The sequence below is a fragment of the Canis aureus genome, chromosome 34, assembly GCF_053574225.1.
Source record: "Canis aureus isolate CA01 chromosome 34, VMU_Caureus_v.1.0, whole genome shotgun sequence".
In the NCBI taxonomy this organism is placed as follows: domain Eukaryota; kingdom Metazoa; phylum Chordata; class Mammalia; order Carnivora; family Canidae; genus Canis; species Canis aureus.
Genome location: NC_135644.1, coordinates 23,575,441 through 23,591,306, shown reverse-complemented (window position 1 = coordinate 23,591,306; position 15,866 = coordinate 23,575,441). Strand labels below are relative to the sequence as shown.

Genomic DNA, 15,866 nt, shown 5'->3' with positions numbered 1-15,866 from the left:
ATTTAAGATTAGGCACCCTCCAATCATACCCTTATTCCTCTTTCCTGCTTCATTTTTCTGCAAGGACCTTAACACCCTCCAACAAAATGTATACTCACAATATTGCTTATTTTCCATCTCTCCCCTCCCACTACAACATAAGCTCCATGAGGGGATGAATTTTTGTTGGTTTTATTCACTGCTGTATCCTTAGCATAGAAATAGTTTGATAAATGTTAAATGAATGTTCAGAGCTCATGTTTTAGCAGGAAAAATAAGCACTAAGCAACTAATTATTTAATTAGCAATTAATTATAATTATAAATACAGTGAAAACTATCAAGAAAAAGAATATACTAGGAGAGTATTAACAAGATGTGTAATCTTGTTTGAGAGGGGATCAGGGAAGGCTTCTCTTAAAAGTTAAATGTATGTTGAAGTCAGAATGTTAGGTTCACTACATAAGGAGAAGGGAGAGGAGCCATTTAAAGTAATTAAACTACTGGGAAAATTGGTGATAGGAAATCAATAGTAAAGAATGTTTTCAATTTAAAATCAAACAAATTATGATATCTGTATCTTTGAGGAGTTTGAAGATAATAGGAAATCAGCTGTCCTGGATGAATTTAATTTATTTATCTAAAGCAGGTATAGGAATAGGAGCATGTGATCACTTGAAGCAATTTTTTAAAAAGATTTTATTTATTTATTCATTCATGAGAGACACAGAAAGAGAGAGAGAGGCAGAGACACAGGCAGAGGGAGAAGCAGGCTCCATGGAGGGAGCCAGACGTGGGACTGGATCCCGGGTCTCCAGGATCACACCCTGGGCTAAAGGCAGCGCTAAACCACTGAGCCACCCAGGCTGCCGGAAGCAATTTTTTAAATTAAGAGATCAACTCAAAGATTTCCAAACAGTTGCTATTAGCAGGCAAGAGTAAAGTAGTTAAACTCTTGTTGGGATTAAAAACATTTGCAATTCTTAAATGTTCAGATTGGGTCTCATGGCCACATAAAACTCTTTAGAGGTAGATAGATAGCTGAGCTATAAACTCAGTGGCCTGTCGAAGGGAAATCAGTGTTGTCAATATTTTTTAAAAATTTATCTTTCCCAAGATACAACTAAACCATTAATATTTCTTTCGTGTTTTCACTTGATCCTGAACAAAGACTATATATATATCACACCAATGATCTTTTGTGAAAAGTTCTTGCCTGGGAAGTAAAGAAAAAACCTTTGAAAATAATCGTTATCTCTTCTTCGGCAGTCTAGATTCAGTATCAAGCCAGAAACTAAAACAAATAGCCTAAAAGTAGAATAGAATATTTGAAAACACAATTTCCCTGGGAATTCTGGAATATGTGGTCACTGTAATATGTAGCTCAGCATAAATAATAATTTAATAGTCCCAAGCATGATATATTTGTTCCATTTCATATTATATGGAATACAAAAAGCATCAGAAATATTTATAGTATAGATTTATTTTCCATTTATCTTTATTTTTACTTTCCTCATTTGCTGTGTTTTTTTTTTTTTTTTTTTTTTTTTTGCTGTGTTAAGTATATGGTTCTTCTGTGTGTTAGTCAGAAGAGATTAAGTTATGCTGTAGGAGTAACCACCTAAAATCTCAGTGGTTTAAAACAATGAGGATTTCTTTCTAGCATGCTGTGTGTCTGCCATGAGTTGGCAGAGGGGTTCAGCTCATTATAGTCACTCAGGCACCCGAGCCCATAGCAACTCCATCTCAACTTGCGTTTTCTCAGTTATTATAGCAGACAAAAGGCAATGTATTAACTTACACACAGATTATCATTATTTTCCATTTGACAGTGACATAGGTACACCTGAGTGGGACATACCTAACCCCAATATCAAGGAAGGCAAAGAAAGAAATCTTACCCTATGTCTAGAAGAGACAGAAGTTCTGTCAATAGCTTAAGTGACTACCACAGGGTGCTGTGTGTATGTGTGTAAATGTAACTCATCTTGAATGGAAATATGCTTGCTACACTGTATAGATATGACATATATCAAGAGAATACTAATTTATAATTTCATTATTATTTAAAAATTAAAAAAAGTAAACCTTTTTAATTGCTTTATATGTTCCAGGGTATAAATATTGCTAAAGTTTTTAATATATTCTATAAATCTTATTTCTATTTTTAAGCAAGGACTTCTTGGAAAGTTTGACTTACCCACACATAATATATAACCTTTACCAAACCTGAATGCTTTTTTTTAAAAAAAGATTTTATTTATTTATTCATGAGAGACACAGAATGAGAGAGAGAAAGAGAGGCAGAGACACAGGCAGAGGGAGAAGCAGGCTCCATGCAGGGAGCCTGACGTGGGACTTGATCCCCGGTCTCCAGGACCAGGCCCTGGGCTGAAGGCGGTGCTAAACCGCTGAGCCACCCAGGCTGCCCCAAACCTGAATGCTTTAAAAAAAAAATTTTTTTTTAAGATTTTATTTATTTATTCATGAGAGACAGAGAGAGAAAGGCAGAGACACAGGCAGAGGGAGAAGCAAGCTCCATGCAGGGAGCCTGATGCGGAACGGATTCTGGGACTCCAGGATCACACCCTGGGCCAAGGACAGGTACTAAACCAATGAGCCACCCAGGAATCCCCCAAACTTGAATGCTTAATTCTAGTTTAATGAGCTTCTCTTCTTATTCCTTTCCCTTTCTCTTACTCTTACCTCCAGAAATTTCAATATTCATTCTAGCATTCTAAGAAAAAAATATATATCTGTATGCATTCATAGAATAAAGTAAATTATAATAGTTTTAAGTTAAAAACTTCTTCATTTAGAGCTACCTATTTCTTTAAATTGTTATAATCACATTTAAGATAACTGGGAAGTGAAAACACTGAACACATTAAAATTTTATAATTACTTTTTTATCTTTTATTTATTGTTTTTCTCTTTTTCTCTTGTCCTCCTATAGGTATTTCATGATGTTGCTTACAAAGCTAAAGATCGCAATGACTTGGTATCAGGAATTGATGAATTTTTGGATCAGGTTACTGTTCTCCCTCCTGGAGAATGGGATCCAAGCATTCGAATAGAGCCTCCTAAAAATGTTCCTTCCCAGGTATGTTTATTTGAAAATACTCTTAAAAATCCCACCTTTTGTTGTCTTTTACATACATGCACTGAAATAGTATAACTCATTCAAAAGGTTCAAAATGATTTAAATGATAACCTCTGTGATATTGTAATTTATAATTATAAATATATATTTGGTATTCATTCCCTTTTTGGCACGGAGCTCCTTTTTGTTGCTCCCCTTGAAATTTCCTACAAGAGGAGAGCAACAAAGATGTCTTTGTTATGTTAATTTGGCGACTTTTGGGACTCCCCACAGGATGGGGGCTGGTGGCCAGTGGAGGCAACTGTGTGATTAGAAGGTTGGAACTTTTAGGGAGTGAAAGGGCTGGAGATTGAGTTCAATCACCAGTGGCCAATGGTTTAATCAATCATGCCTATGTAATGAAGCCTCCATGGAATCCCAGAAGGACAGGGAAAAGAGAGCTTCCAGGTTGGTGAATATGTGGAGACTGCAGAGAGTAGCACATATGGAAAGGGTGTGGAGGCTCCTGCCCTTTCCCCATACCTTGCCCTGTGCATCTTTCTACTGGCTGTGTTTTTCTGAGTTACATGCTTTTATAATAAACCAAAACTCTGGAAGTAAAATGTTTCCCTGAGTTCTCTGAGCAGCTCTAGCAAATTAATCAAACCTGAGGAGGGGGTCATGGGAACCTCTGAACCACTCACTCAGAAGCTCACATAGCAACCTGGGGAGTGAGGTGGGAGCAGTCTTGAAGGAGTGAACCCTCAACCCTGGAATCTGATGCTGCCTCCCATCAAATAGTGTCAGAATTAAGCTGGATGGTAGCATTGCTTGTTGGTATGAGGAACCCCTTGTTCTCCCCACATTGGAATTTGTACCAGGACCTATATAACATCTCAGAAGCCAGGGGCATGAAGTTACAGAGTCTTTCTTGATGATATCCAACACACCTCACTGAGAAATTTGGTATATTGATGATATGCCACTAAATCAAATGGTTCCACATGCCTGGAAAAATTTTAAACCCACTTTAAAACATATTATACTGGAGGAAAATTAAAATCGTAATGAAAGTGTAAAATATGGCTTGAGAATTATCCCACTCCTATCCTTCCATATTTTGATATAGCTCTTTGAAATTGGCAATTATTAAGAAAATTCAACCTACTGCCCAGATATGGGGCTCCCTCCACCATGCTTCTTGTGGGGTTACTGGCACCTTCTTCCTCTCTGCTCCTCCTCTCTTGTCTCTGGAGCATGGAGTAGGATCCCTGATCTAGGAATTAAAGATCTGATTTTGCCGTGTGTCCAGATTTTCTTACTGCTTACTCTTCTTACTTTAATTATTTCTGTGAATACCTCATGGCTTAATTCATTTAAATCTTTCTGAGTGTATCTAAAAGAAAAAGAGAAGAATGAGAAAAAGAAAAACTTGTCACAAAAAAATAAATAAATAAAACAAGGAGCACAGGGTGAAAAGGCCAGTAGATACATAGTGTTCTAAAACCTCACCAGGAGATGAAATTGAGAAAACTGGAAAGAGTGCTTTTATCAGATGATGGGTGAAACCTGGAAGTTAAACAATGCTCATTAACTAGGGGGTGATGAAGATTTAGTCAGATATCTTTTGAAACATCAGAGAAGCTGCAGAGACTCAATGTGCCTAAGCCCTTTTTTTTTTCTTTTTTGAGAGTGAGAGAGCGCATATATGCCTGCATGTGAGTGGGGGGAGGGACTAAGGGGAGGGAGAGGCTCCCCACTCAGCCCAGAGCCACAGCGGAGCTGCATCTCAGAACCCTGAGATCATGATCTGAGCAGAAATCAAGAGTCAGTCGCTTAACCAAACTGAGCCACTCACATGCTCCAACCTGAGTTCTTAACCAGAGGTTCACCATCTGCTGAACAGTCCACACAGAAGGAGCTTCTTGATCTACCTGAAGAATCTTCCTGAAACAGCTGAGGAAGTAGTTATTACTTTCTAATGTCCAAGTGGGTCCTGAGAAGAAAGTTTGTTTAGTCTTGGAGTTCACAGGTCTTATTTGACTGGATGATGAAAATCAGGTACCACACATCTCTATACAGCCTTTCTACTTCCTTCGCAGAAGGTCCCCGGAAGTGGAAGAAGGCTGGTCCCTGAGAGATATAGGAATAACTGCGGATACTATACTCAATGTGAAAGAGAATGAGCAGAGCAACTAATTAAGAAATGAGAACTACCTGTTCTACATAAAACCCTTTATGCCATGACCTTACAGAACACTAAAGAATTCACATTAAATCATGCAGTACTTTGATTGAGCTCAAGGCAATAAGCAGTCTAATGTTGATATCCATGGGAACATGTGGATATATAAAGGATTGGAAAAGGATTGTTCTCTCCATATAATAGTTGTTGGAATGTGCCATCTTATAATGTACCAAATGAAAACTAGTTAAAAATATATACAGTAAGGCACTCAATAATTTATATTTTTCCTAGCTGACATCATTTATCACTGTTGAAGGACAAAGTCATATGACCTTGTTTTCTGCCTCTTTAGTCCACCTTGCCACACTAAACATTTCACTATTCAGTCAAACTCTTTAATGTTTAGTAAGTAGAAATATTTGTTTTTATATAGAAATGTCTATATATGTGGAAATTAAACTTTTAAGACGTTTCAAACTTTTAAGACGTTTGTTTTTATATAGAAATGTCTATATATGTAGAAATTAAACTTTTAAGATGTTTCAAAGCTCTTTAATGCTTTAAAGTTCTTTTTGATATCCCATAAAGAGTTAGTATCCAAAATATATAAAGAACTTATAAAACTCAATACCCAAAAACCAAATAATCCAATTAAAAATGGACAGAGGACATGAACAGACATTTCGCCAAAGACATCCAGATGGCAAACAGACACATGAAAAGATGCTCACCATTACTCATCATCAGGGAAATGCAAATGAAAACCACAGTGAGGTTCACCTCATACCTGTCAGAATGGATAAAATAAAAAACAAGAAACAGCAGGTATTGGCAAGGATGTGGAGAAAAATGATCCTCTTGCACTGTTGGTAGGGATGCAAACTGGTGCAGCCACTGGGGAAAACAGTATGGAAGTTTCTCAAAAAGTTAAACGTGGAACCATCCTTTGGTCCAGGAGTCACACTACTGTGTATTTATCCAAAGAATACAAGAACACTAATTCAAAGGGATACATGCACCACTATGTTTATAGCAGCATTATTTAAAATAGTCAAGATATGGAAGCAGCCTAAATGTCCATTGATTGATGAATGGATAAAGAAGAGGTGGTATACATACAATGGAATGTTAGCCATAAAAAGACTGGAATCTTGCCATTTGCCACATGGGTGGAGCTAGAGAGTAGAATGCTAAGCAAAATAAGTCAGCCAGAGAAAGACAAATACCATTCAATTTCACTCATATGTGGAATTTAAGAAACAAAACAAATGAGTAAAGGAAAAAAGAGAGAGACAAACAAACGGACTTTTAACTATTGAGAACAAACTGATGGTTACCTGAGGGGAGGTGGGTGGGGGGATGGTGAAATAGATGCTGAGGATTAAGGAATGTACTTGTCATGATAAGCACCAGTTGATTAAAATAAAAACATTTAAAAAAATCTAAATAAATAAAGTTCTTTTTGATAAGTGTATGTTGTTTATGTAACTAATGTCAAAATTTATTTAATTCTGTCTTGCATTAAATTGGAATATTTACAGGTTCCAGGTAGATCAATATTTTTAAAGATAAAACAGTGAAAAAATTTAAAAAAGGAAAATTCAAAGACATGGCTTGATCATATTATATAGAAAATTCCCATTACTGCTAATCATATTTATGATTGAGAATAATTTTTTAATTATGATTCTTAGGTATTACCTTGGTGTAGACATATGGTATAAAACTTTTAACAATTTTGCCTATAATTTCAATCATTATATAATTGAGAAAGGTAAAAATAAAGATTGCCGCTATTTTGAGGGGTCATTTATTTTTTATTATTTTTTATTTTTTTGAGGGGTCATTCTTTAACTGTAGGCCTGACTGTGTTGAGATTGGTGGCCAAATGTTTGTTAAACCCACTCATTCATATTGCCACCTCTGTTCCTACTGAATATGCCTCCTGAAATCCTCCCAGTTGTCATCTACTCAGCCTTGTCTTGGGCTCTTGTCTCGGTGGAGTACAACCCGTCAGACTCTTCTGCTGTAGTTGACTCAGCCCTGGACGTAGTAGTTTTCCTGGTTAGCCAGAGGTGGGCAAATGAACATGTGTACCATTCAGTTGTGAGTATTTAAAAAGGCAGCTCAATCTCACTATACATTTAAGAAATATGTACTGATGTTGTTTGTATTTCTGTATTTTCATTCTGAAGTCATTTCATAATTATTGGAGATAATATGATTTCCTTTTCTCTACAATTACAATTTTCTGATTCTATAGCTACAGCCACATAATTTCAGTTGATCTACTACCAAAATAAAAGAAGTTGCTTAAAGAGTAATTTTTAGGGTAACCGGTGGACTTATTCTTGTACTTGTAAACATCTTTGCACTTACAATATTAGAAAAGGCACTATAATGCCTCCTGAAGTAATAAGAAACTGATATTTGGGAAAATTCTATGAAAATATTAATAAATTGAGAGTGAGACTTTCAAAGTCACTTGTTAACACCATTTAGTTTTTTAAACACTAAAGCTTAAGTCAAACATTTTTTAAAACATCTTGCCTTTGAGGAATGATATTTTTGAAGCAAGTTGAGGCCTGGGAGCTCTCTATTTTTAAAATTATTTTTATGAGACTCTTTAAAATCAGGATTAATTATTGGATTCTGAGTATTAAGAGGCAGTAGTAGAAAGAACATTGAATTAGGAATCAAGGCACTTGGGTTCTGCTATGCTTCTTTACAACATTAGTATTTTTTAAATGTATGTTGTAATTGAATAACAGATACTATGAACTATGTTTTATTTCATTAAATGAAGCAAGATAAATTAAAAGATATTAATCACTCTGACTTCATACTCATTCAAATACTATTTTCCCCCATGGGATAATTTCTGTGGTTTTTATATTCTTTTGAAATCTTTTGAAACAGATTTTTTTTTTTTTTTTTTTTTTTGAGAGAGAGAGAACACATATGCGTGGAGGTGGGGGCAGAGGGAGAAGGAGATGCTAGGCTCCATCTCACAACCCTGAGATCATGACCTGAGCCAAAAATCAAGAGTCAGATTCTTAACTGACTGAGCCACCCAGGGACCCCATAAATCACAGGTCTTTAAACACTTTTTCCTCTCAGTTAAGAGAGGAATAGCTAGTCCCCTCAAATGATAACCTTAAAAATATTCTTTGGAACTTTATACTCGTCATTATGATCACTCCCTTTTGTAGACCCTAAACTTCACTTTTCTCTCATGCCATTTACTCGCTTGTTGAAACCACAACCCTGTGTGAATCCAATTCTTGGTTCTGCATTGATGCAGCTCAGTATAGCTGAAGGAAAAGATAACTACACTGACTGATTTTATTAATTCATGGCCACATACCTCAAGTGGGCCCTTGATGTTGCAAGTTCATCATGCTGTACTCCCCTAGTCCATGAATTCTCTCTAGATGACTATTTCACACGTTTTCTCTCCTCAGATCTTTAGCACATCCTTCCTGACTCTCACGTTCTGATTTTAACTTGCTTCCCACTTTCCTGAGAAATTTGAAATGATCAAAAGAGAACTGCCATAGATTCCTACTACCACGCATATCTGCCTACCAGCATCTGCACCCACACAGTCTGCCTTCCCATGTATTACTGATGATGAATTAGCCAAAGTTAGCATCCTACCTTTGCACCAGATCCCATCTCTTCAAACCTACTCAAAGACATTATGCCACCAGTTTTCCTCTTTCTCTCCTATGTCATCATTTCTTCTGTTCTGAGTTTTTAAATTTTTATTAGCACGCAACATTTTTATTAGCATGCAAACTTCTTAATTTGGAAATCTTAAAAAAAAAAGAACTCTCAACACTACAACTACTATCAGCCACTCACCCATTCCTTTTTTGCCTTCTGCAACCAAATGGCACAGGAATGGCCCTCTGTACCACCTGCTTCCAATTCCTTTTCTCTAAATCTCTCTTAAACTTTTTCCAATAAGGCTTTTGCCCCCATCACTTTACTAATATTACTTACATTCAGGTCACCAAAGATCTCCACAATGCCCAAACCCAATCCAATAGTCAATTCCCAGTCTGCATTTTATTTAGCCAATCAGGGAACAGCCTTGAACAGAGTTATGACTCCTGTTTCCCTGATATATTTTTTGCTCTTTGCTTAGCTCTCAAAACACTACATTCTTTATTTTTCTCCTAGCTCACTTTTCACTCCTCAGACCCCTATGCTGGTTTCATCTTTTTTTCTCTGATTTCTTTAATTTGAAATGATGCAGGCTCAATCTTCAGCCATCTTCTCTTTTCTACCCACACTCATTCTCTTGGTAATGTCATCCAATCTTAGAGCTTTAAATCCTCTCCCAAATTTATTGTTCACTTTGAACTTTGAGAAGTATTTTTCCAAATTCCTATCCCATGTCTTCACTTGGATGTCTTAAAGATATCTAAAATTTGACATGTCCAAAGTTTGAACTGAATTGCAGATTGTCTCATTTCTGTTCCTATATACATCTTTGCATTTATGTGGGAAAAGGCAATATAGTGCTTCCTGAAGAATACAAAGAAACTCCAATCTTTTTGCAAAGTCTGTTCCATCTGTACCTTCCTATATTGGTAGGTCCTTAATTCCAATCTTACAGGTGATCAGGCCAAAACCACTAATTTTTTATTTATTGTTGGATTTCCATTCTGCCAGGAAATACTCTTGGCGTTGCCTTCAGTATTTATCTAGAATTACACCATTTCTCATTGATGCCACTGCCACCATTCTAGTTCAAGCGACTATCATTTAACTCCTGGATTATTTAAATAGTTTTTTAACTGATCTCCTTGCTTCTGTCCTTAGCCCCTGTGTTCTCAACATAGCAGCCCGAGTGACTCCAAGTGAGATAATGCTGCCCCTTTCCTCGAAACCCTTTAACACTTTCTCGTTTCACTGAGAATAAAAGCCAAATACTTACAGTGATTTACTAAGCCTATACATTCTGGCTGTTTTTTACCTCTTCAAATGAACTACCATTTTCTTCCTTGCTCACTCCTCTCCAACCATGTTGGCTTCTTTGCTTCCTATTCTTCAGACCCTACAGCCATTCTCCTGCCTTGACACTGTCCTATTGACTTTTTCTGCCTGGATAGCCCTCAGTTATTTTTACGACTTATTCCCTCAACTCCCTCACATTTTTCTCAAATGATGCTTTCTCACTGATCCTACCTAACCATTCTGTTTATAATTGTCACTCCTTCCTGCCTCACTACTCAACCCACACCTCAGACCCTCTTTATTCTAAATTTTTTATTTTTACATAGTTTTAATCTTTCTAACACACGATAGAATTAATTTATGTGTTTAATTTGTTTATTTTTTGCATTCCCCATTAGAATGTGAGCTCCATAGTCCTGATTTTTCACTGGTATGTTAGTGGTGAGAACAAGAACCTGACACAAATTGGCTCTCAATAAGTATTTGTTTTTTTTTTTTGTTTGTTTTATTTTAAAAGATTTTATTTATTTATTCATGAGAAACACAGAGAGGAGGGAGAGAGAGAGGCAGAGACACAGGTAGAGGGAGAAGCAGGCTCCATGCAGGGAGCCCGACCTAGGACTCGATCCTGGGTCTCCAGGATCATGCCCTGCGCTGAAGGTGGTGCTAAATCACTGAGCCACCCGGGCTGCCCAATAAATATTTGTTGATTGAATAAATAGGTTGTATAATTTGAGTAGTCAAATATATACTCAGTCATTGATTTGTTTTAAAATACCAAAATACCTGTGTTTCTGAACAAAAGATATTTCCTGTATTTTCCTCAGAATATTCATCAGTACTGTTCATACATCTTTTTCACATACTTTCCCCCCTTACTATAAGATAACACACCTAGATGAAATAGGTACTTTAGAATGGCAAATATCTTTCATGATTTATTATTTGGCTGGTTGGTATATAGCTTTTTCCATTGTAAGGCAATGAGTCAACATAGCCAATAAGGGATAATTATCCAGAAGACCAAATAATATCATTTGCTTTCTGAGATTTGTGGAAGCTAAGAAGTATTTCCTGGATGACTGTTGAGTATTAAAGGTACTAGGCCATTCTTAAAGCCCTTTATGGACATATGATAATTACTTATATGTAAAGGCAGTTCCTCTAGCAGTTGACAGACATCCTCTCTATTATCTTTGAACTTTAGTTTAATGTACCTATTGATGTACTTGGGAAATTGTAAAAATATCAAGCAATGAACTTTTCTATATTTTGTGCATTTCAAAATCTATTTTTCTCATGTTTTAAACCTGTGCCATTTTACCTAAATGTCCCATTGTATATGAGATCATTTGATAATGATTACACTATTTTGGAATGGCAGTCAAGTGAAAATTTTAATTGCACCACTTTAAAATGTTTTATGATCTTTTTAAGCCCTTTTGAACACATTGGCATGCTCTAAGATAACTGATTTTTAAAAATCTCCATCACCGACAAAAGTGGGTGGGTAAGACAGCACTTACATAAGCCTCAGTTAATTTTTCAATGGTTCACGTAGAAGTTGCCTTTTGTAAAAATCTTTTGAATCTCTTAGTGTCAGAAAAAAACCTATTGTAAATTATTTCATGGGTAGGAAGATATCAGCCAGAATAAAAGAGGGAACACCCTTAAAAATAGCTAACAGTAATAGTTTAAGTTTATTGAAGAGTTGAACCATGCCAGGCATATGGCACCGCCATACCTAGTGCCTCCTCACTCCAACCTACTCAGCCTTCATCTCTCTCTGTCCCCTTCCTTTCCTTCATTTGTCTTCATACTTCTATCTCAATTTGACATTAGAGATTTGTTGTTTGGCTCCACTAAGAATGCTTTTTCTTGCTCACCTTTGCCTCTCTAGCATCCATAACAGTGTCTGGCACACAAGGCACTCAATGAAGATTAGTTGAACGAATGAGCACATGTTCATCACTTTATTTAATTTTCTCAATCACACTGGTGTAGATGTCGTTATTATAAATAGTAAATGGAGGAGGGAATTGAACCTTTAGGAGGCTAGATAACTTGCTAGAGGTCATGCAGCAAATGAGTAACAGAGCCTGGGTTCTTAGCCACTCTGCATTTTGCCTCAAGGGAAAAAAATTTGTTTTTGTTATTTACAACTAGCACCTGAAATTAAAAAACAAAAACAAAAAACTTCCTGCAGGAGAAGAGGAAGATTCCTGCTGTACCAAATGGAACAGCAGCTCATGGGGAAGCAGAACCCCACGGAGGACATAGTGGACCTGAACTCCAGCGAACTGGAAGGTTAGTGAAACGCACTTGTATGGGACTTAAAGGCCAAGTGAGAGACCATTCTTTGTGTCAAGAATTGCTGTTTTGAGATGTAATTTTTTTTATACTTTGAATACCTGTTAATGAATACCTATTCATTTGAGTACCTATTTATTTGAATACCTAGTACTTGAACACCTATTTAATTCTAGTTAATTTGATTTCCTAGTATTTACTAATGATTTTTGTTACTATTAAACCAGAACAGTGGATACACCATTCCATTTTATCTTACCTAGTCTTTCATTTTGCTGTGCATAAAATGAATTCACAGATTCTTAGAATGAATAAGAAAACTGTCAGTTGCCCCTTCTAAAAGAGCCTGTTGAAAGCTTCAAGTTCAAGATGGAAATAAAAATAAATACCATGAACTCAGTCTTATAGACCCTATCTCATTACATGCAAGTAGGATGTATATAATAGTATTTTTTATTTTCATGGTTGTAATTTGAAAGAGCTATATGATTTATTTTTCTAATCACACATCTTTGAAGAGATGAAAGCTTCAATTTATTTCTTAAAATGGTTCTTTATCGTTTTTTGACAGCTTGTCTCTCTCCAAGCAATGTGTGAGCAGAAAATCAGAAAACCTTGGGAGGGTCTGTCTTCAGGGAATATGTGCACACAGCCTCCATTAAAATTGAAGGCAATGGCAAAGGCTTTGCAGGATTGGTACCCCTCCTCTCAAGGCCATTTCCTGGACTGCTTTCACTGTGTCCTCTAAACCGACTTTCTAGTTTCTGATAACTCTGTGCATTGTAATTCTCCTCTGTTCTTTCCCTTTATCTATGTTTTGTCTCTGAGGAAATGTCCTTGAATGTCTTCCTCGGGCTCCATACATAATTTGAGATGATTCAAATAGTTTTTTCCTTTTCCCTTTACTGGAAGCGTGGTTACTCCTTCTGTTTGCTTTCATATGCTGTCTTTTTATTTTTGGTGGCTCTTTTTTTTTTCTCTCTTTCTCTCCCTCTCAGGTGTAACATGCCACATAGCTTAGATTTTTTTCGAAGTTCACTTTTCCTTACTGCTTCCTAAATCCTCCCAGGTCACCAATATCCGGTATCTTCGCTTCTCCAGAGTTCTTCCACAGATTCTGTTGCTGACATGACTTGAAGTATCCATTACTCATCTGCTCTCCTGGAGTTGCTGGTGTACATCTGGGCTGCTCTTGCACTGTTCTCTGCAATGACCTCCCACTTCCGGATTTAGATTTTTGCTGCTAAAAGCACGTTTATTACACAGTAATATAATAGCTACTTAGACTAATGTATGCCCTAATAAGTAATTAATTAAAAAACAATGGTCTAATAGAAAGGACTATCAAACCTATAAATATTAACTACTATGTAATAGTTCATAACCACCTCAAAATATTTGGGGGATTAGATGGGATATAAATTATAAATGAATGAATAATTAGTAGATTACATTTATTTTGAATTGTGACTTTGATAAGTTAACAAATCATTCAGAAAAATGATCCTCCCCAAATAAAAACTATGTAAATATTTATCAGACACAAGTAGGGGAACCTAAGATGATCTTTGTGTGAGTTTCACAGGTTCACTATAAGCTCCTTTGAGTTTAAATGTCGTCTTTTCAATTGGAATTTCATCCTATTCAGTTTCTCCTACTCCATATCTTTCTGATGGAAGCAATCACTAGTAAAACATAGTGATTGTATCACTTACATACTAGTTAAGATACTTACTAACATGTTACTATTGGGTCTATTTCAGATCAGGGGAATTAAAAATGATAGTCAAAATGAAGAGATACATTTTCAAGGCATACCAGAATGTTTCTCAATAGAACAATAATTTGCAAGACAATTCTTAGCTTGCCAGTGAATATTTCTATCTAGAAAATAAATAACAAAAGTTAATATTTTTGCATAATTCAAATATATTCAGCATACTGGCAGTGTATTGGAAATAATAGGATTTTTAAATTCCCTGCAGGAACTTAATCATAGTCTTAATTCATTTTAATATGACATCTTTATTCCATGGAGCACAAAGAGCTCTTAGTAGCCAAGTGTTAAATCCACATATTATTATCAAATGTTCAAAAACGAATACCTGTTCATTACTCTCCTTCCACTTATGGAGGCACTCTGTCTTTACTAGGTGTTACCGTCATCCTTAAGGCCATTTAGAAGCATGTTTGAAACAATACCTGGTGAGGAATATCTTGGCAGAGAAAGTAGGTAACTGGAGCCATGGTTAAACACTACTTCTTCTCTCCAGGGTAATATTCACTCACTATTGGAGAATACAAAAGCCAATTTACCCTCCCAACCTTCACTTTCTGCTACACTAAATGAAGTGTAAACAATTAGAAAATATTGCCAGTGATTGAGGGTAGCAGGCCTGAGTTTAGGAAGAATAGATGGGTATAGAAATGGCACAGAGATTAGAGTAATCCTTAAATCTCATTTTTTGAATTTTGATTGAGGAAGCACTCTGAACCTTGTTTGAGAGAATCTGGTTTTTGTTTTGTTTTGTTTTTGTTTTTGTTTTTGTTTTTGTTTTGGTTGCTGGCACAATATTTGGTTAGGGATTGAAGTAACATAGTGGTACAAAGCCATCTCTGTAGATCATGATAATAAAATGTAGCAGGTTAAAATGGGTCTCATCTCTGCTGATGGAAAACGTATACTGTGACCTGGCAACAAAGTAAATGAGGATTTTGATTTGTGTGGGGTTTTTTTATATTTGGATTTCACTTTTGTGTTTCTCCCCGCTGTCTTAGGATTTTTGGGGGACTTATTTTAGATATCAAAAGAAAAGCTCCATACTTCTGGAGTGACTTCAGAGATGCTTTCAGCCTGCAGTGCTTAGCATCTTTTCTGTTTCTCTACTGCGCGTGTATGTCTCCTGTCATCACATTTGGAGGACTGCTGGGAGAAGCAACTGAAGGTCGTATAGTATGTATTGTGTTTTTCTTAGAATTTTAAACCTCAATCAGTTTTTAATATTCATGGTTAGACAAGTATCCATTTACATATTTATTCTGTTATTAGGAGAGATTTGATGTGTGGTCTTACCAGTACACTTCATATGAGTTTCCTGGATGGCTAGTAGAACTAGTAGTCTGGGAGTGGAATATCTCAGAAGTTAATTCTTGGTCTTACACGAGGTTCTAGTCTCATCCCTGATCCTCAAGCCTTGGCTAGCTTTTTGCTCTGGTTCTCACCTCACAAGGAGTCCCTTTCCTATTTATACAGGCCATGCTTCTGTCTTGACACTTACCATAAATACATGTAAACTCTTAGTAGACAAGAGAAAAGCAAGATAAGGAATATGGAGAG

At 36.3% G+C, this 15,866-nt stretch overlaps 1 protein-coding gene and 1 pseudogene across 7 annotated transcripts in view; both read left to right on the top strand.

The window, feature by feature from the left end:
* SLC4A10 (solute carrier family 4 member 10) overlaps nucleotides 1-15,866 on the top strand; it is a 284,739-nt gene that overhangs the window by 189,510 nt on the left and 79,363 nt on the right. For all 7 annotated transcript variants that reach the window (XM_077883538.1, XM_077883542.1, XM_077883537.1 and 4 more), the window contains 3 exons: nucleotides 2,938-3,084; nucleotides 12,426-12,526; nucleotides 15,308-15,482. In XM_077883538.1, coding sequence (XP_077739664.1) covers nucleotides 2,938-3,084; nucleotides 12,426-12,526; nucleotides 15,308-15,482 — 423 coding nt within the window. The remainder of the gene's footprint in view (nucleotides 1-2,937; nucleotides 3,085-12,425; nucleotides 12,527-15,307; nucleotides 15,483-15,866) is intronic.
* LOC144304547 (UBX domain-containing protein 8 pseudogene) lies at nucleotides 3,494-5,629 on the top strand (annotated as a pseudogene).